This window comes from Triplophysa dalaica, chromosome 5 (assembly GCF_015846415.1).
Source record: "Triplophysa dalaica isolate WHDGS20190420 chromosome 5, ASM1584641v1, whole genome shotgun sequence".
In the NCBI taxonomy this organism is placed as follows: Eukaryota; Metazoa; Chordata; class Actinopteri; order Cypriniformes; family Nemacheilidae; genus Triplophysa; species Triplophysa dalaica.
Genome location: NC_079546.1, coordinates 24,373,636 through 24,400,592, shown reverse-complemented (window position 1 = coordinate 24,400,592; position 26,957 = coordinate 24,373,636). Strand labels below are relative to the sequence as shown.

At 36.3% G+C, this 26,957-nt stretch overlaps 1 protein-coding gene across 1 annotated transcript; it reads right to left on the bottom strand.

Moving 5' to 3' along the window:
- Positions 1-4,926: 4,926 nt before the first annotated feature.
- On the bottom strand, positions 4,927-20,356 carry LOC130420550 (solute carrier family 12 member 3-like). Its single transcript, XM_056747885.1, has 26 exons — positions 19,597-20,356; positions 19,108-19,251; positions 18,936-19,011; positions 18,590-18,685; positions 17,828-17,967; positions 17,630-17,740; positions 17,390-17,501; positions 15,675-15,805; positions 15,277-15,361; positions 14,269-14,426; positions 13,744-13,851; positions 13,504-13,627; positions 12,118-12,219; positions 11,629-11,784; positions 11,422-11,521; positions 11,236-11,347; positions 11,040-11,165; positions 9,651-9,757; positions 9,473-9,555; positions 8,935-9,000; positions 8,739-8,843; positions 8,523-8,634; positions 8,075-8,161; positions 7,003-7,138; positions 6,844-6,911; positions 4,927-6,652 (listed from the first exon to the last, which is right to left on the bottom strand). The coding sequence occupies exons 1-26, from the start codon at positions 19,912-19,914 to the stop codon at positions 6,514-6,516; spliced, it is 3,102 nt and encodes a 1,033-aa protein (XP_056603863.1). The 5' UTR covers positions 19,915-20,356; the 3' UTR covers positions 4,927-6,513.
- Between the last annotated feature and the right edge of the window lie 6,601 nt (positions 20,357-26,957).

Genomic DNA, 26,957 nt, shown 5'->3' with positions numbered 1-26,957 from the left:
TCTGAAAGAAGGCAGTATTTATGTAGGCAGCCGGCATCAACAGACTGAGAATGAGAAACAAACTTTAATTTAGATATGATTTATTTTACTCGTCAAAGCACGTATTTTTTCAATAAAGAAACTCAGCTGGATGTGGATGGAGCTTATATTATAACCTAAATATCCAGTGCTTTTGTGTTGCATACCTTTTACGTTCTGCACAGTTAGGCGACTTGTGTAAAACATTTTTTAAATTAAATTTCTAGTTTGGTTGTAATTGAGAATCCATAAATGTGCATTAAACAGCCTAATCAATTGGCTTTTATTTTTGTTTTACAATTTAGCTTAAGATGGCTATGCGTAGGCTATAACTTTCGTTATTGCACATTTTTTGCTTGTTGTTTTGTATTTACCAATAAGTAAGTTATAAAACAGGCCCATATTTTCCTTTAAAAATTGTTATACAAGAATAACCCAACAATATCTTTTCTTTGGTCAGCATTTCCCTTATTGTTTCTGTATGTGAACAGTCTCCTCCATTTTTAGATTTTTGATCGTCAAATGCTTATAGGGGTTTATACTGAATGTATGCAGCATGTGCAGTCTTTATGTAAATGGGAATACAAACGGGTTCGTAGATGGGAAATCATTTTAATCAATAAAAACATACTTCCAACAGCCACAGTACAGTAGTCTTAGCCCGCAGCTGTTACATGCATTAAGGCCTTAGACCCTTGGCTTGTAATAAGCGTTTCTTGTCATTTAATAAGTTGCCAGCAACAGGAAGTGTTCCAATATTAAAAACATGACCCAATAGAACAGTTCAAAATTAATGAAGAATATGGTCGGACCGCGGAGTCGAATATTTATTTATAATTAATATTTTTACATATTTTTCGTTTTTAATTTTTCAGACAACTTTGCACTACAAGATTTTTACACAATGCTGTTGCGTGTAAACTCATTATAATGTTTGAGACTGAAAGGAGCGCCTGACCCCTTTACGACATTCCTTCATCGCTCTCTCCCTTGCTCTCTTATCTTGCCATGAAGGCCTCATTCCCATCCTGTCCATTACTGTTATTGTGACACAGCTAGTTGAATAGTTGAATTTTGAGATAGGTAGTTGAATTACAAGTTTGCCCAATTTCTATGCATTTCTGTATTTTAAGATGGCTTTTATGACTAGAAAGTTGAATTTCTTGAACTCTTGAAGTTCTTGGCATCTGCTGTACATAGAAAAATGTTTATTTGTTAATAAATATGCCATTGGGCTAACATTGACTTTACCTCAGAGTTGTTTGTTGGGGGGAGGGGGTTAATTGTACAATGATTGTAAATTCACAGTAAATGGAAGCTTCATCTGCATCACCTTTACAGTAAGTTACTGGACAATCTTAGCATGACTTCCACAGTATACATTTTAAATTCACAGTAAATTATTGTCAACTTGTCTATTACTTTCACAGTGCATAATGTAAAAGTACAGGGCCTTGTTGTAATGATGTACAGCAAAATATTGTAATTCCCCAGTAATGTACTGTAATATCACAGTAATTGTTTTGTCATTGAAGCTGTGAAGTTACAGTGTACAGTTTTGCTTTTAAACAATGCATTGTAATATCACAGATATAAAATTACAGTAAATTGCTGTGAGTATATTTCACAGTATATTGCTGTAAACCTTACTGTGAAAGTCATGCAAAATTTATCCAATTATTTATTGTAAATTCACAACAAAACATTTTACAGTGAGGGCTCCACAAACTGTGGGCCATAAAGAGGGCTGCAAAGTCACTTGCTGTTGCGTTGCGTAATATTCAAATATAGAAAAAAGTTGTTTTCAACAATAAACAATTACACTTGTTTGGCCTCTTGTTGTTTAGTGCTAAGCACATGCACTCGTCAATCTAACAATGTTTTTTTGTGGTAAAAGTGTAGTAACTTTTTGAGCACTATGGTCAAAACCATGGGTTTATATTTTACCAATGCTGTGGCTTTTACAAATCACGATTTACACACAATAAATAATTGAACAAATGTACATTTTATTTAATTAAATCAAATAAAATTGTTGAGTAATATTCATGTAATATAATTATGTAATGTAGTCCATAATAGAGATTCTTATGAGGACGTCAGGATTGTAAGATTTCTTGCTTGCAAATTCACAAGTCAGAAAATAATGAAAAAAATGTAAAGCATTTAAAAGCATTTAATAAACAAAAAAAATAATTAAATATTGTTTGTATTTTTATTGCTTATGTTATATGTCTTATTTATTATTTTCAGGAGCTGGCCTTAGAACATATAAACATGCAAAGATGCCCGAGGTTCAGCAAGAAGTAGCAGAGATTCTGAAGCATGCATCACATAAACGAGGAGGGTGTAAGAACCTCATGGTATTTATCGTGCAATATTAATTGGAATAGTACTTGTGCGTTTTTCTGCATGTAAGATTTCTCAGATTAAATGGTCTGATTCAGTACATTATAGAGTCTAAGTATTAGTAATCAAGAAATCAACTTTGTACAATGACTTATGTGTTCCTTTTTAAGACTCATGTGCCAGCTGACGATGAGGTGATATATTATTTTTAGGATCAGAAACATATTGCTTGTGAGCCATAAACTCTTTTGGTGATTCCTTAAATAAAACAAACAATCACGATTTTTTATTTGTACTGTTTGTTTGACTTGTTAAATACTCATTCACAATGTATTCGTTTTATTAACTAGCATTTCCATAAAATTACAATTTGGATCATTTCTCAGCAAACAACAGCAACAAAATGAGTTAATGCTTTAACTTTTTTTTCAGTTTATGTTATATTTTCAGCATCCTTACCACAGTCTTCTGTGTCAAATAAGCATAATATAGTGTGTATATTATAATAAAAAAAAGTGACATAAGACGAAATTCAGTTCATTAATTCATTAATCAAGCATGATGTGTAGAGCCATAAGAGGCCAGAATATGAACGAAAGTGTGCAAACAGCGGCTCTACTGTTCAAAACATATATTGCGATTCAAATACAACCAGCTTGAGTCATCACATTTTATAATCCATTTTCAACCGGCTCGCAGTGAATCGTTCTATAATTTCCGATATTACGTTTTTAATCATTTCATTTGAACAAAATAAGTACGTACTACAGTTACTGGAGGCAACAACAGTAATCAATTTGTTCATTATCAGTTGTGTTGGATGTTTTAAGAAAATATTGTCTGCATTTACCTCAAAGTATGTTGTAATATCAAGGGGATTAATAAGAATTAGGATTTTGCCATAATCGTGCAGCCCTGGGTATTTAATATACCAAGCTATTCATTCATGAAACTACTGAAATTAAATGCATATTTTTTCACCAGATACCGGTCTGGATGGGTCCCAGGTTTAAAGTTTTTACAGGTGATTTCACAGATAATGTTTTTTTTGTTATGCCAAACCCCAGGATCCCCCACAGATCTAGCCCTAGAATGTTTTGAGGGAAGTAGGCCTACGACCAATTAATTAACCAATTAGAATCAGTTGGGCTATAGGCCTAATGTGTTAAGATCTATAGATGTATACATGGCATAAAAAATAGATAATGCAAGAAACGACAGAATATACATACTTTAACAAGATTAAAGTGACCAAGAAAAATTATAAATGCCATCTACTGGCTCATTAGGCAAAGTGTTTGCTCATCAGTTTTAGAAGAACACAAGTTTGTAATTTAACGTTGTTATCTAATGTATTGTTACTATGTATTGTGTTCATGGCTCTACGAAATTATTAAAACAATGTTACTGATCTTGTAGGACAATACTTTAAAGGTCTGCTCATAGCATGCTTTTTCTTTGACAGACGCAGCTCTACAGGTACTTTCATTTTATGTTTTGTATAAATGATAACTTATTAAACATATCTTGCTAGTTAAACACAAACAGTTTATTTTATTCGATTTATTAACTTCCCTCTTCCACTCTGAAAGTGAGGATTCAAGTTGAGCTGTTGCTTGTTTGCTCTTTTTGTTGCTCATAATGTTTGTATTCAGTTATTTAAATTCCAAATGTATGCCGTATATTAGCTGTATTAGTTCTTTCAGTTATCAAATGATCATCTTTATTTTCATAGTTTTCAAATTATTATTTTTACCTGCTCATAATATCTTATTAAACCTACCTGATTAAATACAGTTTATTTATAAAGTTGACTGGGCTGTATTCTCTCTCTTTGTGCTCCATTGAATCTGTTTTTGTAGGAGGAAGCTCCTTTCTTGGGAAGTTGCACTTGAATAAGGTCATCCATGTTAAAACTTTTGTGATTAAATACAATTATGGTTTTGAAATGAAAGGAATGAATGAATATGTTTGCACAATTTTGTTCTTGTATACAGAAGTAGTTTCAGACATTTAAACACGCCTTCAGATCAAAAGATTTGCATGGAAGAGCATTTCACTCAAGTGGGCCTAAAGTTTTAATTGTTAATATTAATATAATAGTATGTATAATATTTAACACATTAACAGGTAAATGACAGACTTGTCTTACTATGCAATTGTTTTGGTTCTGGGTCTCTCTGACATTAATTTATGAAAGATACATGATAATAAATATGACAAATTCTGGACTTAAGATGGTTGAGGATTATCTAAGGATCTTCATTTCAGGGTAAAAACTTCATACACTTTACAAAGTGTTTTTATTTGTTATTAAAAATGATTCAGTTTAAAAATGCTTTAAGTTTAGGAACTGTAACTATGAATAAATACTCTATAATTATGTTGATTAATAACAGGTCTTGTTGATCTGCTTTTCAATGTGAAAACTAAAAGTAGTTAAATGCAATGCAATGAATAATGTTACAGCAAGCATAAAATACAGTATACAAGCAATATAAAAAAATAAAGAACCGAAATGTATAGAATGTAAGAAATGTGAAATAAATACAAAAGGCATTCAATCTTAGCGTGTGGTTTTATTATTTGTTAGTGACCATTAAAATGATTATTAAAATCGAAAATTTACATGTATTTTACATGATCAATTTACATGCAGCTTCAACCCTTCATCATATACATTCTCTTACAGTCTCAGTTTAGCTTTACACTGGCTAAATTCACAATGGCTACATTCATCATTGGACCTTACCAGCCATTTTAACAGTAACATACTAGTAAACTACACAGTTGAAGAATCTAGTAACTCACTGAGGTCACAACATCAACTGTAAATGATAAATGAACACATTAAATCTGTCAACATGTCACCAGAGGAGAATTAAACACAAATATCATTCACATCTTATTACAGACGCCACCTTCACTTTATATCTGTCTAGCTCTGGTTCAAAGTGGTTTTATTATGTTTAAAGTCAACATGGTGATCGATGTTTTCTTCTCTTTTACATTGTGTCACTGTACATCACAAAACACTAATGCAATTGGTGCGAGAGTGAAAAAAATCAACAATGAAAGTGATTTATGGAAATGCAGCTTTATGCTCTTCTGATGACAGAAGTTTCATTAGAAAGTGGTTGGTTTAAATGATAATGTGGCACCTGTAAGTGACGTGTTAGGAAAGATTCCAGTAAAAACTCTTTCTTGGCTATTGAGACACACTTAGACCTTAACATACAAATCTTATCAATGGTGACAAACAATGAGCGCTTTACATCCAGCCAGATTTCTTAAGATTTCTGTTATCAGCCCTGTGGTGGGAAATGAAACCATTTACGTTCAGGCGGCATGGATCGGCACTAAGTGGAACAATTAAGCAACGAGAATGATTCTGCGGGATGGTAGAAAAGACTCGATGAGTCTACTAATATAGGCACCCAGCATGCATTGCGGTTTGAAGCTTTTCAGTTGCTTGTCATTGCATTGTTGAGGTTCATATGTGGATTGCTGATATGTGTGTCTGACTCATGCAGAACTTCAATCTTTTTATATGACTAATGCTATAGCACAAATATATTACTGTAAAAATTTCTGGTCTAACAAAATATCAAGGTTTATATTTTAAGGCTTCATAGTGTTATATAGCAAAAAAAGAAGGTACTTGTCAAACTTTAGTCATTACTCAGAAAGAACAATCATTGTAAATTTCAATGTAAACTTAGGATAGGAACTACAGTATCTAGTAAAAATCATCATGAGAGACCACTTGCTTAAAGGTTACTTGTGTAATCTCTGCAGCTATAGTGTCACCAAATTTGAAATTGATGAAAAAAGAACTGTTTTAAAAAACTCCCCTTCCAATCTTCCAAAGTCTGGCCCTGAACTCATGCCATCATTCCACCACGTCTTCTTGGGTTATCTAAAGTGACTCAGAAAAGGCCATTTCTGGCTCCATTTCTGAGCAAAGCATCTCACAGGTGACTTAAATTTATGAAACAAGCTTAACACATTTTATCCAAATAAGAATCATCACAAGCAACTTCTTAGTACTGTTAACATTATTCTATTTCAAATTCAATGATGTTCTGACATGTTTGAGACATATATGTCTAAATAAATAGGTATGTGATAGTACCTATAGGTGTTTTATTGACAGTAAAAGGTCATGACATTTTGCTGGTTTCCTCTTATGAGGAGGACTGGACAGTGTAGACCCCAGCTTAATGTTTCCAGCCAGGCCATATAGAGAGAACTAGAACAATCGGCCTGGGGAACGGGAAGAGACCTATGAAAAAACAGAAACATTCATTCATTATTAACAGCAATGTTGACCGTACAAATCATTTACGTTTGAAACGTATGAATATCATTTGAATTCCCCAATATTATGAGATTTTGCTTTGTTTGTGTGAATTACATATCGACCTACATCCTGTTTTGCCTGCTAATGATTGTGGTGTTACAGTCAATACTCACACAAGAACCAGCGCAGCGTGCTTAGAGTTCCTCCTTATGATCTCATTAAGCCTCACTTTTCTCTCCGACTATAGACAAGTAGAAAAAATGAACAAGACTTTGTAAAGCCAAGTTTGATTTGAGTGTACCGAGACCTTGATGCCAAACACCCACACACACCTTGAGTCTCAAAGCCTCGATCTCTTTGTCCGTAACTTTCCATGTACAGGCCTTCCTCTGCTGTTGAGCGGTCTCCTCTCCTACCTGTCCTTCGCTCACAGTGAAGGGAGTGATGGTGGACTCGAAGCGTCTTATGCTACAAAAGGAATGTTTGTATCAGTAACTGTGTGCGTTTGAAATGAAGGTAGAGTGGCCAGAAAGGTACTTGTTGGTTAAATTAGTTAGTTTTCTCAAGCATCATTTGTGTTTGGATAGGCACCTTATTTTACTTCTCAATGAGTCGGTTTGGTCACAAAGTTTGACTCCCCTGGTTCTATGGTTAACACTAGGATAGGTTTACCAAAAGGGGCCGATCAAGTAAAAGCCTCCGCATTTTTATAAACTAAAAATAAGCTTATAAAGACTAGCATTATTAAATAACACTAAACATGCCATAACTTTTCTGTTAAAAGATTAACCTTACAATAAGTAAAGTGCATGCAGATTGTCTTTTGTTAAGATATAATGGATTAAACTAGATTATTCTTTGTTACGTGCTTTATTTCCTATAGAAAATAACTTGATTTGTATCAGTGTCTGTTGTTTCCCATTAAGGAAATCCCATGACAATAGACATGAAAGAAGCACTTCATTTCTGAAAGATTCTTTAAAACATACTATTTGAAAGATCCACTTTGCAGAAATCACTTGGACCTTCACATACAGGTCTATTTTCACTAAAACGTTCCCTCAACATAAGAAATTGTGGCAGTGAGAAAACTGTAAACCAAGGCCAAAACTACACTTTGAGTAGACATAACATTGTGGCATTTTTTCTATGGGTTAATTTCACCCAGCAATTGGGTTTGTTTCCTTTTTTAAACCAATACGGAGTTGAAAATAACCCAGCATTTTATGTTCCCTCGACGACAGGATCTTGTATGTTGTTGGCTCAACATGCTCTTTCAATTTAAGCGAGTTAATATGTCGTGGTCAAGACACAACCAAGTGCATTAAACATCAGATATCAACACAATGCCTCACTCACTTCATTCACATGAATCCTGGTTTATAAATGTTTGTGATCACTTACTTTTTGGCCAATGGTGGTTGTTCGCCGTCTGTCACAACAATGACGTCGTGAACATCCAAACGGAAATGCTGCAGCAGAGTCATCATTCTGAGGAAATAAACAAATGTAACTCAACTACAAAATTGTGTGGATTTTGGCCTCAAGTAAATATTATTTGTACAACTAGTTTGCACAATTGGTTTTATTTAATTTAAATGTGTCATTTAAATGTGGCTTTACAATTGACAATCCTTTAGAAAGGCTGCAGGGTTGAGGCTAACCCTAACCCATCCTACAAAAGGACAAGCTTAAAACAAGTCTGAAATTGCTTCTCTATTAAGTACACTATACTTGGGCTTTAGTGTACTTTGTAACTTGTATTTAGGCTTTAGTTACAAAAAGCGGTTAGTGGACTCTACACAAACCATTTCTATGCTACTAATAATTGACTTTTTTAATATAAACGCACTCTTTGCGATCTTCCTCCATCGTTTGCTGTTGCCCAATGATGAACACTCTGACTTTGCTGCTTCTCCAGCGTTTCCTTCTTGTTAACAGATATGGTACTAAAAGGGTCAGACCTGCAAAGATAAATATTTAATAGATCCCAGTCGAGTACTTTATACCAACCATGACTCAAATCATAAAGACACAGATTACAACAAAGTATGTTTCAGATTCTGACCTCCATCATCAGAGATCCAGTATATATCAATAGTCTTCTTCCCTTGTGTGGTCTGAAACACTGTTTTTATTTGATTGTTTGCAATCTTCTTTGTGTCGTCAATGTCTGAAAATACAGAATAAGAAGAAAAAGAGAACAGTGGATAAAATGGCATACAATCCAGACAGGGTGAAGAACAAAGACAAAGTTTATGTACCTAAATTGGCATCTGAATTTTGCTGTTGGGAGTCATTGGCTTCATCTGCCTCAAAGGTCAGGTTTACTGTCAGATAACAACAAAAGCATAACATGAATGTTTAATACATACGGTACACCGTTGTTGGGGATCAGATCAGCTACACTAATGTCATGTTCATGGAAGATGTTTCCAGAATAGAGTCACACTTTCAGATACAAATATTCACTTTTCACATGTTTCATTGTAGTGTTATCATATTTTAAGCAGTATAATTATTTCATTCAACTGATTTGCTCAGTGCTGATTTGATCATTGATCATGGTCTTTAGTTTAATGCTGCAGTTTATCATATAGATTTGTTTTTTCCATACTCTTTGTTTTTTATTTTTTTTATAAAATGTAAGTATAATTTAATGCTGTCGTCCTTCTTTATATCCTAGTAGATTTTGAGTAAATTCACTGCAGATTTAAAATATTTTTATATAACCCCAAACCTATACATTTCAATTACAGTCCCACAATGCTTCAGTATAGTAACTTGTAGTAGATGACATACCTTCAGCTTGTAACTCATCTCTCATGTCCAGCCCGTCCATCATGCGTAGAACACAGACACCATGATTGGAGTCAAAAGAATCACTGTGAGCACAATTAAAGAAATCGTATCAGCTGAATGAATACCGCTTTATGTTTATTCAAGATCAATATGAGGAGTTTAAAGGGTGTTCACTTACTATATGGTATTGATATAGTCATCTATTCCATGAGGCGTGCTCTCCTGCCAGTTTGTTTTGAAACCCATCACAAGTACATTCGGCTTTAACTTTCCCAAGCCACAGGCCTTTAAAGGGGGAAGTAGAATCACACAAAATATGAACATATACATTTAGTCACTCAGCAGACGCTTTCATCCAAAGTCAGATATCTTTGAGTTTTGTGGTTACCATTGTTCAGAAAAGCTTTGCCTTTGGGTACTTATTGGGCGGTTACAATCCAGTTGAGTTCTTTTGACTCAATATCTTATTATTGGAGTTAAATGGAATAATGTCTAATTAACGTTAAAATGTATAATATAAAACAATGTTGATCATATCACTTCATTCAAGTGTAGGTAAGACACACATTCATTTAGTCAAGACTAATAAAAAAATGAAGTTCAATATTATAATGAATTGTTTCAAACAAATTGTATTTTGTTGGAGAAATGTAATTCAATTTCCTGTTAATCAAGCTTTCCTGTGACTTAATAGTAAGAACATTGTGTTAACAACGCAAGATTGTGGGTTGAATCCCAGGGGATTGCACATACTTACAAACAAATGAACAGGATAATGCAATGTAAGTCGCTTTGGCTAAGAGTGTCTGTCAAATGCGTAAACGTAAATGTAAGTTTGTTTAACAGCTTTTTATTGAGTGAGTTAGAGTAAAACCAGCTTTATATAGACAGAGGTAATGAGATAATCACACACAGGTGGAATGATCAGTGTTCAGTGAGTCTGAGCAATGGGTTATGGGAAGTGTAGTGTGTTTCATGATGATGAGAGGAGTGCCCTCTAGTGGATTTGAGAGGACACTGCAGCTGGTGACTGTGACAATTTGAACCCCTCCCAGCAGTGACTGTAGGATTGATCTGTATTTGTCTTCTGGGAAGTATCTTCTGTTGCTTCTGAAGGCCAGTAGTAATGTACTTTGTATGATCTCTCTTATTTTATTCAAATGATTTACATTCTCACAGATTCTGCACGTGGTTCCCAAACTTTCGCACACCACTGTATGCAACATATAGGATTTATTTGCGGCACTCTAATGCATCGCCGTGGGAAGAAGGGGGCTGAGGGGGCTGCAGCAAGAAAAATAAATTCGAATGATTTACCCAATCTTGATTAATTTTGTTAATTTGTCTACTCGAAAATAATCATTGAAAACATTAATTAATCACAATTGTTGCGTCACGGCACCCTTTCGTAAAGTTTTAGCGTCACGAGCAGTCTTGTTGTCCAAATAGCACAAAAACGTATTTGTCACTTTTTCGGAAGACCAAACAAATCGAAAAGTATCCTCACTGCAAAAGTAACTTGATTATTATACTGTACATGTGGTAGAGACAACAAATAAATATAAACCTGCAGAAGGTGTTGTGTTCCTTCTCTAAGACTGGCTGCCTCGAGTGCTGTGTAGAAAGATCGAACTTTCCTCTGATTAAACCATGATACCGTATTAGCTGCTGTATAAGCTGTTTTCTCCTCCCCCTGAAAAAAAGGATGAAACACCATATCCAAGAACAGGAAAAGGACTATTAAAATCAAATACAGTGCTCACCTGAAGAATGTTCCCACAGATCATCAGACTGACATTCTTAGTGAAAGATCCCACAAAGTCCACCAGTGCTGGACGTGTAGTTGGGGTCCCAGTCAGAACCAGACACTGAGGCCTAATGAAAGAAGGGTCAGTTGAGCAAATAGTGGATATATCTGTCAGCAGTTTTTAACATCTTTTCTATCTGACCTATAATTTTTGACATGGTCTTCAACCCCTGCGAGAGACAATGAGGAAGACAGAGCCATGTTGTATGTGCCTGCCTGGACCGACGAACCCCAGTTTACCTCTAGAGAAGAAACAAAACCATCCAGAGAACATCACTATAAGAGCATATACCGGTATAACATTCAATAGTAATCTTAAGGCTTGACTGAATATGGAAGAACACATTACCTGGTTTCTTGTACGCTACATAGCCAAACAAAAAGATGATTACACCAAATGTGATGAGAGCTGCCCACCAGGTGAGCAAGAACATCAGTACGACGGAAACAACCGCCCCAAACAGAGCAACCCAGGGACTGTAATACCGAAATAATGGCCTCCATCCTATAGTGAGCGACACAATTTGTATTTAACATATTATATATAACGAGACATGATAGAAATAAATAATAAGTAGAATATGACAATTGAAAACATGTTGATGCAATGGGTAAGTATGTCAAATCTAACATGTAAAATGATGTAAGCCTGCAATACATCCTTAATCTTTGTCTCTCAATAAATTTTTATTTGGCAAAAAAATCATTCTAAGCATTCTAAAATGTGTCAAGTTGAGGTTATTGTAAATAACGTTAATGTTACGCAGCAATGTACAATGATAAACTGTGTTAAGGTTGTAACTAAACAGATTATCACATGAATTCTTTACTAACTCACCGGGGGAGTTGGTGATAGAAGCGTGAAAGCAGCTAAAGTTGATAAGAGCATACGCACAGAGGAAGAAGTTGGAGATAAGAGGAGCAATGGTGTTCAGTTCAGCTGCCGAGAAGAGATACAACATTGAAAATGCAATTTGAAGAAAACGTTGTAAGTATTATTACAGTATACTCATGTTAGGATAGTTTTGAAGTCTACTGGATGTTTTATGACTTTGTACTTGCTAAATACAGTTCTGTTGGCCAAGGGATAAATGTAACAGTTGGATCAACTTAAAAAAATGAGTCCAACTGGTAACACTTGAAAACTTAAAGTTCCCAGCTGTTCCCCAGTTGTTTTAAAATATTTAAATGGTCTTGCTGCCCATGATCTTTATGATCTGTGAACACCATGCGGGAAGAAGACTTAGATCTGCCAATCAGAGACTGTTGAAGTCACCATGAAACAGAAGCTGCGATTGACTTCTTTTCCATAACGTGATGTATATCCCATAGAAACGGCTTCTGAAATTAGATCTAGAGCAAGGCTTTATTTTCCCCTTCACTTTCTGATTGGTTTGTTGTAAGTTGGGCCTGGAGGGGAGGGCTAAAGATGGCTTGCCATTGGACAGTGAGTATAGTCCTACCCTTGTTTTGTTGCTTACATCATGTGGTGAAGTGTTGTTGTTGAGAGGGGAAAGGAAGCTTCATGTTTTTGATTATAGATTACAAGTGCAAATGAATAAAAATAAAAAGGTGTGCATGGATAAATCTTTGATAAAAATCACTGCAACGCTGTGTTAAATACTTTGATATCATGGTGACTTGAACTATTCTTAGTCCATACCAAAATCCAGGGGTGACTGTGCTTAGCCGCACCTAAACTCTGGATTGGTTAACCTATCCACATTTGAACAACACAAACTTGATCCACTTTTAAAGCGATTGATTAATGAAATCAAATAAAATGTTCTAATGATTTAGAATGTTCATAAACAAAAGATGATGGTGATTTCAACGACACCATTTGATTTATTTCTCATTTCATGGCCATAAGAAATGTACTCTTAAAGCACACAGTTACAGGACGGCAAATCATCTACAGTAACATCTAAAAGTCAAGAGCCCAACTCAAGAAAACACTGATCACCACCAGTGTGACGTTTGTGAGCTGGGAAATTTACTTTTTTTACGTCTTTCCATTGGAAGGAAACTTTTTAGTTGATCCAAATGTTCATTTTTTTACAGTGTAGGGCATGTTGTCAGAAAAGATCAACTGTATCAGCTTAGATGTTAGATAGAAAAAGTGACATTTAATAATTACGTTGAGAAATATTTACCAAATGAAATGTTTACCAGATATAAACAGGTAAGGTTTAGTATGGCAGTATCAATTTCTTTGACTTACCAATCAAAATGAAGCACAGGGCAATGACGAAACATAACAGATAGGCACGCAAGGGCTCACTGTTTTTTCCATAACCCTTTGCAAAGAAGCCAATGTACGGGTAGATATTGTCCTTACAGAGACACTGTACCAAGAACAGATGAGAAACTCTTTTTTATCTTTGTATGTTATTTGATAAGTTTATATTTGTTGATCTTACTTAGTAAGTAACACAGTACCGAGTATCTGCTGTGGATGTACCTGGAAAACTTTGGGAGCGGAGACAAGGAATGCAAGGGCAGATGACAGAGTGGCTGCAAATATGCCCGCATAGATCAATGGTCCAAACCCAGAGACTTGGATCATCGCCTGACAGAAAACAGCAATAAAATGAATTGTTAAAAACAGTGGATTTCTTATCCAGTACAGTAGTTACAATGCTTACATTAGTAGTACTAAACTAGTATAGAGTTGTGTTATATTCAGTATTTTTCTTTTAGCAGTAAATCACATGACTGCACAGATCACTGGACAATTTAAATGCATTCTGGTTGTGCAACACTTCATCAAAGCTGTAATAAAATGCTGTTTATTTGACATATGTCATCCACATTTAAACGTTTACTCAATGTGAATAATTATCTCTTTTGTGTTTATACGTGAGAATTCTTAGACCCTTAGAAACCTTTGAGAAACATCTGGAACAAAAGTTAATAATTAAATCAAACATAAAAGAACACCACTCGTGAAAAAGCTAATGAAAGAGATCTATTAAAACTGTCCCACCTGGAAGTTATTGGCCAGGCCATAGGAGCAGTCATGACTTTGCTCACATTTGGTAAAGTTCCAGCCAAGACTGCAGCCCAGACCATAACAGTCTTCAGTGGAGTTCAACAGCAAGCTGTCATTCATGTTTCCAGAGGCATCGCGCACCATACATGCTCCTGTGGAAGAAAAAAGAGGTGCAATGTGTAAAATAATGAAATGAAAATTGAAATACAGGAAGACACAAGGTAACTAAATCTTACTTTTTATTACATACCGTATGATGAGGGAGAGTGTGACAAACAAATCATTTTTTAAAAAGGTACTAATGCTAGGTAGCATGTAAAAAAAGTAAATATTGTTCTGGGTCTGGAATCAGATTGGATGAGCAGTATTCAAAGCCTTTGTTAAACTTTTTGGTTAAAGTTGCCATACTTTACTTTTCAAACAAAAGTCTGCTGTTAGGCAAAATACAGTGATTTTACTCCAGGTATAAAAGGTAAAGAGTTTTTACAATTTTTACTATTTTTTTTTACGTTTGAACAAACTGACAAGTTTTCTGCTTTTGTAAATGACTGAAAATAGGTCAAACCAGTGCCGTTGAAAAAAGAGTTACGACACTCGATCTTGCCACTGTGTGGTCTCCAAACAAATCTGTGCTGTTAACCTATCTGTATAGATTTTAGCGGGACAGACAACTGCAACTATGTTTGCATACATTTGCTCATTGACTACATTTATAGCATCATTTTGTCTGTGGAGTATAAGATATATTAATATAAGATATGACCGTTAAATGTATAAACATGTCATTAATTCACAGACTGTAGAGCGAATGCGTTTGGGAGACACGCAAATGAATGGGCTTCCGTGCCGTGTTTCGAACTATATCCAAAGTTTGGAACTATGATACGAGTTACGTTCATTCTTCCAATGGACGTCTATGCAAGTGTCGTAACTTTGTTACGTTTTTCAACGGCTCTGGGTTTAACCATCAGATTATGTTGAATGCTTGAATTAAATACACACCCACAGTTGATGATATGGCTAAATAACTTATAGTGGTGCAGAATATGGCCATTAATGTTCCTTTTGGGATCGCAACCTCTGGCTCCTAAAAATACAGCATTTTATTAATACAATGTTCTTTGTCATGGGTCTAACAATAAAATTGTATTTGTAAAATTTGTCATTTGGTGGGAGAATCGCATGCAACAAGGACTAAATCATTTCTCTATATTTATATAACTTTTTAGATTTGGCAGCCCCTTAGCTAAGCAGGTTTCTTGTGTTAGTAACCATTTGATTTAAATAGATCATGCATTTATTTATCACCTACTGGTTAAGACTTTCTACTCATTTTGCATACCAATTTTTACCATACATATAAAGTAGTCAAGTTGACAAACATATTATGTTATTTTTACTTTCAGATCTCCTGAAATGTTGGCTCCAGCAAGAACTCCAATGGCAGATGGAAAGAAGATAGCAAACATTCCAAAGAAACTGCCCTCTGGCCCTCTCCAGTCTGGAAATAGGTTCTCCAAGAAAATCTCACCTAGAAAAAAAACAGTTATCAGAAGATTTTTGTGGAACAAGATACTGGGCCAGATTTATTGAACATGGCAAAATAGCACGAGAGCGCAATATCAAAAAAGTGCAGATGGGAGTGGAAATTTACTAGCATGGCACACATTAAAAGAAACAGATGCAATATCTCATTCTCATAATGACCAACGCATCTACTGCATTTACATTTAGTCATTTAGCAGACGCTTTTGCTGAACGAAGGGTTTGCTGAACGCATGGATCTTGATGGGGTGTTAGAAGTGCAGGAGGGTGTGAAGGTAAGCCGGTGCAGATCCAGTGATAGTCCTGTAGGCAAGCATTAGTGACTTGAATCTGATAGACTTGAAACCGGTAGCCAGTGAAGAGAGATGAAAAGGGGAGTCACATGAGCCCTTTTGGGCTGTTGCGTTCTGAACCAGCTGAAGTGGTTTGATAGCCTTTGCAGGAAGACCAGCAAGGAGAGCATTGCAGTAGTCCAACCTTGAGATTACCAGGGCCTGGACAAGGAGTTGTGCCGCATGCTCAGTGAGATAGGGTCTAACCTTTCTAATGTTGAATAAGGCATATCGGCATGACCGTGTTGTCTTTGCTAAGAGCAGCGCCAATTAGAGCAGGGTTTAGGCATCCTTTATTTGGGCAATAAAGCTTCCAACACCAGTATAAAGCCTTGTCCACACTGGGGCAATAATCATGTGCGCTTATCGCTGATGTCTCAAACCTCATGACTAAACAAAGAGCACAATGTGAGTGAGAACACCGACGTGTAAAACGGCAGACAGAAAAGCATTTTCAACAATCGTCTTTTGGTTTGATGCGCCGCATTAAAAACCGACCGACCACTGAGATTGGTCCTTTTGATCACGTGCCCGGAGCTGCTGACATTACAGTAAAACACAACTTGGTGGCACTCAAGCTCAAAAGGGTCTTGCCGAGCACACATTGATACCAACGACAATGAGGAAGTAAGTAGGTGAAAGATGCCTCGAGACCAGATGTGTGTCTGAAACCGCTCCATATCTCCTATATAATGCACAATATTGAGTGTCAGCCATTTTGTAGTGGTGTTCGAAACCTGAGTGAACTACTTCCTCATTCCTTTTCTGTGTTACATGCGAGCGTCAGAAGCATAAACCTGTGCAGCACCACCTTGTGTCCAGATTTTTCTTTTTTCCATCAAGCGCCATTTATGTTAGGTGAACAGTCGCTAGGGTATGAACAATTTATAACGTCTGGAAAACATGACTAAATTGCTTTCATAATTCCTTTAAATACTCTCCTCCCATAACGTTTGCGTCTTTAAGAAAAAAACTCCAAGTTAAAGCTTTTAAAAGAAATTTGTATAATAATTACCATATCAATAACTAAATTATATTGTGTGATTTAAAACATGTCAAATTGCTTAGTTTTACATTATTTAGAAGAAGTTATGCATTTCTAAAAAACAATTAAACATCTAGAAACATATCTAATTTAAAATGATTGGTTTTACACCATAACAGAACCTTTTAGGAAATACAAATGAAATGTTCCACAAGCTAAAAGCTCTAAAGCACACTTAAATGGTTACACTCACTGCGGTAGCTGAAGAAACCAATTGACTGTTTCTGTGGAGTCGCTGGAATAACAGTGCCAACAAAGTAGTTGGTGAAGGATACCATAAGCACCACGAAAAATAGGATTTGAGCCTGTCAGATAGAAGTAATGAACATTGCATTAAATGTCAGAAGAAAATGATTTACAGAAACTTTCCAGATCCATGTTTATGATGCAAAATCACATTCATGTCAAATGCATGTTTTTTTCAAAAACATACCTTTGATTCCCATTCCATTCCAGCCAATGAGATGAGAAGAAGCACTGTGGCTGTAATGGAGCCTATGATCCGGACATCATTGACTGGATCCACAATTTCTACATTATATTCCTGTTGCATCATATTACAAAGACAAAGAAAAGTCATGCAATTCCACGACAAAACAAGCAAACCACTGTTCATTTTAATCGTCCTTACAATTAGAAGATCTCTGACAGTCTCTGCAAATCCCACTGTGTTGAGTGCACAACCAAGAGCATTGGCGAAAGAATACACAACACCAATAGGGCCTCCCAACTCAGGACCCAGGGTACGAGAGATCATGAAATATGCTCCGCCTAATGGGTAGAGAGATAATAAAAACTGTAAAAGAAATACAATACATTTTTTTGCCCATTCAAGCATGCTACGGTGTTTAAGAGCCAGTCCTCCTTCAAAAATACAAGCCCATAGGTCATTTGTGTAACCTGCTTATTGCGACCCATAGTTGCGTTTTTAAAAATAAATGCTTGCTTGCATGCTTCTGGGCATATGGACACATCGATCTGTTTGTGTGTGGGGACCTGGGTTGTCTCAAGACCCCCAATCCCCCTAACCCCTCCCAACTTTGCTGTCCTGTAGAAATTCAAAAAATCCCATCAAAAATATAGACAACAGTGGCATAAGCTGTTGTGTAGTGGTATATATTCCAGAGTTTATTGTTACATTTTCAGGGACACTTGAGTGAAATTGCAAGTGTGAGCAACATGTACGTGTAAGTATAACTGTGCAATGTAAGAGAGAATTTGCCATTCATATTGCTGTGGTGTTACTCTGAATGGTTGACTCTTTTAAATATGTTGAAAGGTTCTCCTTCTCATTGTAGAGCAATAGTCACAGTCAGGCCTTAGTGACTACGATTAAATAACATAAGCAAGACAAATGGATTAGCTAGATGACATTCTTTTGTCAGTGACTCACCAGAGGATACTCTCCCATTGGTAGAAATGGCAGATACAGACAATGCGGTTACTGAGGTCACAAGGACCGACATGAAAATGATGACCCATGTAAGAACTAAGAGGAATGAACAGAACATATTGACATTATATGTAAAGAATCATTGAATATGTATCCAAAATAGATAACAATTCTGAAAAGATAAAAGATCTACATAATCATTAATTGAGTAACATTGACAAATAAACCTTTAATCTGTGATTTATTGCAAGACAAAGACAAACTTTTTAACTAACATGAGCATGTGGGAAAAAATAGCCATTTACTGAAACATTAGTCAAAAAATAATTTGTATGTTTCTACTCACTGATTCCTGCTTGAGATGTAATCCAGGACAATCGTAAGAACAAAATGACTCCCCATATATTCAACATACAGCGAATCTAAAACACAGAAGCAGTATGTCATCAGTATGTCTTCACGTTTGCATCTTTCTGCATGCATGTTGCTTGGTATGCTTATTTGGTCATGTGTCTCACCAAAACCCCAGTGACCCATCCGAAGCGCACTTGTTGGTATGTCTTTCCTTCAGATCCACATTCATCTGACCCATTTCCCATTTCGTTCATCACTGAAAGACTGCCTGCACCTGAGTCGCTTATGTCATAGCCACATTCTCTGTTCTAAATCAAATGATAGTAGATACAATTGTATTAACAAGATGTCCCAGATAGCAAGCAGCCATTGAATTAATGTTCAAAAAGAGTTGAATAGATCACTTTTGCACCCACAATGTTAATGTTGAAAAAACCATTTTTGTGATCAGTATTTGCTTTAGTTGAGCTCTTGACTCTGAACTTTCTTTAAAGGCAACTCTTTCAATGTTTACAAAAGTGTTTTATTAAGACAACTTGAATATTGATAAAGAAAGGTTTGTGGTTTGAAAAGATGTGGTCGGTACACACTGTTCTAAGTCATCAGAGGTATCTTAACATACCATCACACCATCTTAACATACATCTGCTTACATCAAAAGTCTTACGAAGAGTCTCCAGTGATGGCCTGCTGCGTCTGATGCGGCCTGTGACAGTGGCATTGGAATAAAACTCAAGATGAGGCATAGCATCCATAGTGCTATATATGGAAGGTCGTCTACTGTCCTGCCTTGAGTCCTGGACATCTGATGTTCTTCGTATCCAATCAACTGGCACTTCCATGGTAATCCCTGACTCAGGGCTGGTGTTGTGAGAAGAATACTGGGGTAGCGTGTCTTCACTCATTGGAAAGTTACCTGATGTTAGGATGCCGTTGCCTCCCTGTCTGTGTTTAGAGATGCGGTGACCCATTTCCACGTCAGTAAGTTCCGAAAAACACTTTCTCTGTGAACAAGGAAAATCCTTTAACAGTGTTAAACTCTGCGCCTAAAGAGTTAGCTTTACCTTAGCTCAAACCCACATACCAAAAGCCAGCTAATCAAAATAAATCTTCAAAGAAACAATAAAAAATGAATTAAAAAAATGCTCCAATAAATATGCAAAAAATATACAAATCTTTACCTCAAAAAATGTTGTTTTTAAACCAAAGGATAGGTAAATATTCTGGTAAGAAACTATAGTTGAATTGTCATTTCTACATTTATTATGCTCATTCCAGTTTGATGTCTGTTCAAACAAAAACAATGCGCTTCTGTTGGGTGACTTTGCATTGAAAATGTGGCCAAGACATGAATTCTGTGTTTAAAAATCAATACAATATACATGTAATTTACATTTTTCAGCTCATGTTATGATTCTGCGTCGATTCTAGGGGTGGCACGGTACATGAAAAAACACCTGGACCGTTCAGTTCGCTTGTCTCGGTTCAGTTCGTGTCATGCGCTCTCTGGTCTCGACTCTGTTCCCGCCCTCTCATTTCCCCATTGATTTACTTCTAATGGTTTCATGCTCCTCACCTGTTCCCTCTTGGTTTTATCCCCTATTTTATGCTCTTGCTTTGTCTGTCTTGGGACGTTTTGTTTTGGTTGATCCTGTGGATATACTGTACCAGTGCTTCCGCATGAAGGACACCACGTCTGACACATTTTCTCGTTTTAGTCAAGTCTAGTCTTTGTCAGTTTACGTTCTTCATGTGTTGTCTAGTCTAGTTTTACCCCCTCGTGGGACTTTTGTTTTGTGTGTTTCATTCAGAGATATTGTTTTTCCCCTTACGTCCGTCTGCATTTAGGATCTATTTTGACCTCACTCAGACAATCACCAGCGTCCTAACCTGAATGACACCATTCCTTCGCCAATCCGTGAGACCTAATAGCAACAATGTCATGTGACTGACTTTAGGGGTTGACCGCTATATAACATCTGGATGTGCCAACCACTGCTTTCTATCCTAATCCGAGAACAGATTGGATTGATTGTGTCTAAAGCCTAAATTCAGGAGAAACACTGCAATATCAGTCCGTCACATTGTTGAGCAGGTGCTTTTAGTCCCTGAGGATTGTGGTGGATTTCTCCTCATTTAGGTGTTTAGAAGCTTCGCTGAAACGTGCGTCAGTAAGTATATTTCTTCATTCTGCATTCTGCATTTGCAACTGATGTTTATTCTTTCCTGTACAGTTGCTGTCTGTGCGCATGTAGCATGGTGGATATGTATGAAATCTAAATTGATTTTGTTTTTCAAAAAGTATTGATTATGGACTTCATCGTTGAGCTGTGATTCTTTACATACTATGTTCAACAAAATAAGATATTTTGTTATCGATAAATTAATTTGTTTTAGTTAAGTGCCAAACTTCACTCAAACATTCTAATAAAGAATGAATTGTAAAAACTGTGTATTGTAAAAACTATTCTGTTAGATTGGTTTGGCTCATCAGTATGAATGAAAATGTAGTTTTTGTCAAACTGGTGTTAGGGATTGTCCCTCCTGTTTGGGTATGCAACATTTTTTAGATGATATTAAGAATCCCTGTGCAGCAGCAGTAGGATTAACTCTACAGGAGAGAATACATAGAGTCAGACTTTCAACTAGCAGCAACAGTGAAGACGTTTCTGATATGGGACGCTCTGGCAAAAGCAAGAGAGTTGATGTCCCTGATAATTCTGCTGGCCCTTCACGACCTGGTGGGTCTCAGGGCGAACTTGTTAGGACTCCGACAGTCTGGGATTCTGATGATGACACCGATGATACTCAGCTACAGTTTTTGACTACGTTACGCTATCCAGCTGGTAAGTTTGAAGCATGTGCCCCTGGGGTGAGCACAAAGCCTTTTACGCCTCCTGTTACAACCCATCTCGTGATAAGTCGGCTCCACATCAGACAGAGGTGCATGATCTCATGGATATTGTCTCTCTAAATGCTAATAATACACTTTGGAGTAGTGAGGGAATGCCTGAAGAGGATGAGGAAGAATCTAAATCGGGTCCTTCCTAAGGCACAGCTTGAATTTTAGGGCTTGATACGCAGGTAGAAAGTACAGCTTCTGCCCCTCAACAAGGTGTATGGACAAGCATTTCTCGCACTCAGCGTCCAGAATTCCGTTAGCTGACGATTATTCGCAAATGTTGAGGAAAGCTTGGAATAAACCAAAGGCTGCACACCACTTTAATGCTGGTTGTAGACCGTTCGTTAAATTAAATGATGCTCCTGAAACTGGTATGGGGAACATGCCTTCAGTAGAGCGAGAGATTGCATCACTAACCACTTTGGGTAGTTTGTCACAGACAACCCTCAGGGTCCTGGTAGGGAATGTCAGAAGACAGATTGCCTTATGTGTCAAGAATTAAATGCATCTACTCGAGCCAGGAATGTGTTAGCAAAACTTCTGGCTGTCTTAAGATAGGTGGTTCGTACAGAATATGATGATATGAATTTAGTTTACACGGCACTCATCACACATTCGCAATTTACCCGAGATATTTGGCCATGTCCTCGGCAGTCTTAGCCTGAATGCAGATCTGTCTGGGCGAGACATCTTTGCCCGAGACTATTAGGAAGGAACTGACCAGTGATTCCTGGCAGTGTTTTACATCCTGATTCACAGTCTTTAATAGATACCACTGATCAGGTTAGATGTTTTCTGGAGTCTGTTCAACAGACATTTAATCATTTTGGCCCTACCAGCTATGGGCGTAGGGAGGCTCAGTCTTTTTAACTTTCATGTCCTCCCCGTTCAGGGTTTTGGGGAATGACATGACAGGGTCTAGGGCAGCCCTTCCCAATGTCCGTACTCTGGTCCGGATTCAGACCCGGGAGGGAATTCGTTCCGGACCTGGCAATTTCCAAACAAGCGCATGCAGGGCAGGCACACGTATACACACACACACAGGCGCAAAACGCACACAAACCAGTATAGGGGACCAATCACGTAAAAAGTGTTTATTGCTGTTAGACTCGCCTCTTTTTAATCGTTTACAGTTGGCAGAGAGCGTTTTGCGTAGTGTTTTCCGACTTCTTAGGTAAAGTGCGTAGATAAAATGTATGCATGCAAGAGCGTGGTTTTGCTTAGCAGACTCATCTTGTCTTTCTCTTGGTCTTTCTCTGCAGCGACCGGCAGAAAACAGAAGCATATTCAACCGACCGAACAAAACGCCGTTTCCAAAACTCTGTTACAGACTACCTGGGCATAAGAAAATGGATGTAGTTTGTCAGTAAATATTTGCATAGTTTGTTGTCCAGACGGACATTTATGTTGCAAAATTCACTAAAAGTGACATTGAAGTACTTTTTCATAAGCAGGAAATATGTAAATGAGAACAGCTTTTTTCATTTTGTTGTATAAAAATGCAGCACTGAATGTAACAGTTAAGACTGTAAACGCAAGTATGACTATATTATGCCATGAATATGATGATAAGCATATGAAGAGTTGATTTGCAAAACATAACTTCTATGTTTCCATAATTCAAAATCACTTTACAGTTCGCGCCATTATGTCAGGAAACGCCTCTTTGCGTTATGCTTTCGTATGGGGCTGTGTCCACCTAAGGCCTTGTTTTCAACCGAAATGCTGCACTTTCAGTTGACCTTTTATCAGTGCTCGTCGCTGGTGCTATTCATTTTTTCTAGATCAGCGCCGGAGTTCGACTGGGCGCCCAGAGTTTAAAAACTATCAACTTTGGGCAGAACGCTTCAGCCACGTTAATGTCAAGAATTCCGTTTGGCTTGTTTGTGTTTAAAATAGTGATAGTGTTGTGCCTTTTTAGAAGGAGAAATAAAGTAGAAAGGAAAAAAACGTGAGAATAATCTTACAGCTAAAATTAAAAAACTAACCAACTTCTTCAGTTCCATCTGGTTGTTATAAACAACCAGTTAAGAATCAAGGCTTTTATGAATGTTTACTTTGCCCCTTTAGATGAAAGCGAATATTAGACAGCTCATCTGATCGGTAACAAATGCGATGGAGTGAAGAGCGCTCCTTGTCTAAGTTATCCTTTATGAAGTCTTGTTTGGGGTCATCAGTTGAACAAGAACAACTGAGCCACTTTAAGATTTTCTCTGAATGCGACATGGTTAAAAGCATGGATTATCATGGAGAACATTCAATTTCTGTATGTTTCTTACCTGTTAGACATGATATCTCTCAATTATACTGGTGAACGGCTGTTATTAATGTCATTAGATAAAATTATTAGAAAAGTAAATATAAGAAATAAATATTGAGTTAATGTTAATGTTTTTTAAATAGCCCGGAAAGTTTGGTATGCAAACTTGTGCTTATATAAAATAGAAATATAAGTATTAACTATAAAATTAAAATACTATGTATAATAAAATGTAATAAACACTGCAGAAGACACTGTGGGATGGCAATAAAGTGAAGGGGGCCCTTGAGGTTCTATATCCCCAGGGCCCCCATGTGTTCTTAATCCGGCCCTGCCAATGGATGTTCAGGTTTAAAACAAAGTTAGGTTTATAACATTTTTAACATGTCATTTTTAATTAAAACAAAAGAAAAATAAAAGCATTTTTATAAATTAGGTTAGACGTTTCATCACTACTGTATCATGACATTTCTCATTCAATGTTAAGACAAAGAAATACTTCTTACTTAACTCTTGGTCTGAAATGTATGTTAGATAGTCTCCTCGTCCTTTGGAACTTCCTGAATTAAAAATGAGATCTCCTTAGTCTTCTTGGTTTTCCTTGCAATATCATATGGTTTATTCATTTATACCACAAGTTAGACCTTCATCTCCTCCCATAAACAGAGACCAGAGCACTTTTCAGCATCTAAGGAGAGATTTCTGCGAAAAGATGAATGTCTTGTACACTCCCACTTTTCTTAGGATCATCTTAAAATAGATATGTGTCGGTTGATTCTGATCATTCATTTACCACAATACAAGGATATAAGATAACATATATTATATATGCTATTGAGGTTATCAAGTGGAAACTTACATCATCCAAAAGTGTTTAATAGTATTGCAAGTATTGTCAAACTTTTCACAGTACCTTTTACTACATATGTAGAATTCTTTGTCACATTATGGTCTTTTAAAGAAACAAAATGTACTGACTAGACCTCATGGCTACCTTATGGCTTAACCTGCAAAATATAATAATAGTATTAATAATCAGACACCCCTAACATAAGATACAAACTAGATTTATTAGTTTTACATCTACTGGATTGAAACAAACCATGCTCTGAACGAATGCAGTCGTGGAAAAAAGTAAGCAGAGAAAATACCGTGACAACATCGTGGAGACCACTCAAATTTTATTTACTATTTATATGTTGGTTCTGAACCAAAATAACAAAAAAATGCAATATTTTCAGATCTTGAATACTGCAAGTTGTCATTAAAGCTTAAATAACACAATACTAATGTGTGTCAGGATCTATTGAAAAAGTATATTGTTCCTGAACTTTATTTCGGTTGAAATTCATCAGACACTGGACGTGCCATAATATTCTAATAAATGCTGATTAAAGGCAAAACTGGTTTCTTCAAATGTTCTGTTTTGGTTTTCATGTAAATGTTTTCTGAAAGCTAAACTCTTTATTACTGACAGAGCTTCCATTAAAAGAAAATACATGTCTAGAACTGTAAAATAATGTTAGAGTTTAACAACAGAACTGTTTCTAAAGGTTAACAGTGTTACCAAACACTAAGTTATTTCGGTATCCTGAAACCAAAATAGTTATGTTCCTGGAATCAAAGAGAGCTTTGACTTTATGACCAAAGATTGATGTTTTGAAGAATTCTTTTTTATGGCATTTACAGTTTTTCTCGATTGCTTAAACACATTTCTTGAAATTACGGCTCCTTTTCTCTGAACTCTTAAAACAAAAGCATAACTTATAACAGTCACATAACCGTTTATACATTCCCAAGCCTGCTATTGGACTAGTGTGTATGTTATATCACTTCCAAGTCACTAGAGGGACTATAGAGCTCACAGTTGGGTATTACAGGAAGTTATTGAGACTGAAGCATGGTCTGGCTGTTTGCTCAAGAACTTTGTGTCCTAGTTAGGAAACATGTGTTTTAAGCTCAATATCAAGTTAGTGAAAGTTGTATGAATTAATTATTTCTATAGTGTTTTGGAACTGTTATTTGTTTATTTTGTTTGTTGTTTTTGTATATGGATGGACTTTCGATTACCTGCAATAACTTCAATGCCTTTGATTGCATGTTTGGTTACTTGCATTTACCCGAGTGGTTTCCTGCTGTTGCCTTCTTTAATAAATGGATTTGTGGATGTAAGGAGACTTGAAAGAAGTTTGTGGAGGAGCTTTGTGGTTCCTTTAAGCTATAAAGACTTTCAGTTCATCATACTCACACATGGACATCAGCTAAGCCACTACTATCTTGCTTATGCATTTATGGACTTTATATCTTTAGTCTATTGCTTTTGATTTATTTATTGGGTGTTTTCTGTAAATACGGTCTATATTGAAGGTTTGGTTGTGTCTTTTATATTGCATATGAAACTGTATTTACAGAGTTTGTCTTTTTTGTCTTTTTTTGTCTTTGTTTATTCATGATTGTGTAGCCAATTTTGAGTGTGTTAAACTTCTCACCCAGTTCCCTCAACATCCTATTTTCATGTCAAAATGAAGCTCTCCACTCAACACCATTCAAACTTGTGTTACAAGGTAAACTTTTCCCCCAAACACTCACACTACAACAGTCTCAGACACATGTGAGATCAATTTAAAACACTGTTACTAAAAGCTCTTATTGATTCAAGAATGGAGTCATTTGACAGCTCGGTGTCTATTACAGTATAGAACATAAAAGAGTGCAGATAGAGTAAAGCGAAAGAGCTTTAGGAAGAAATAAAACTAAAACATTACACTACTGTAAAGTAGATGAAGATAATCTTATAAGACAAGAAAAGTTTAAAAACCAAAGAACAACATGAACTGGTTATGAAACATAAT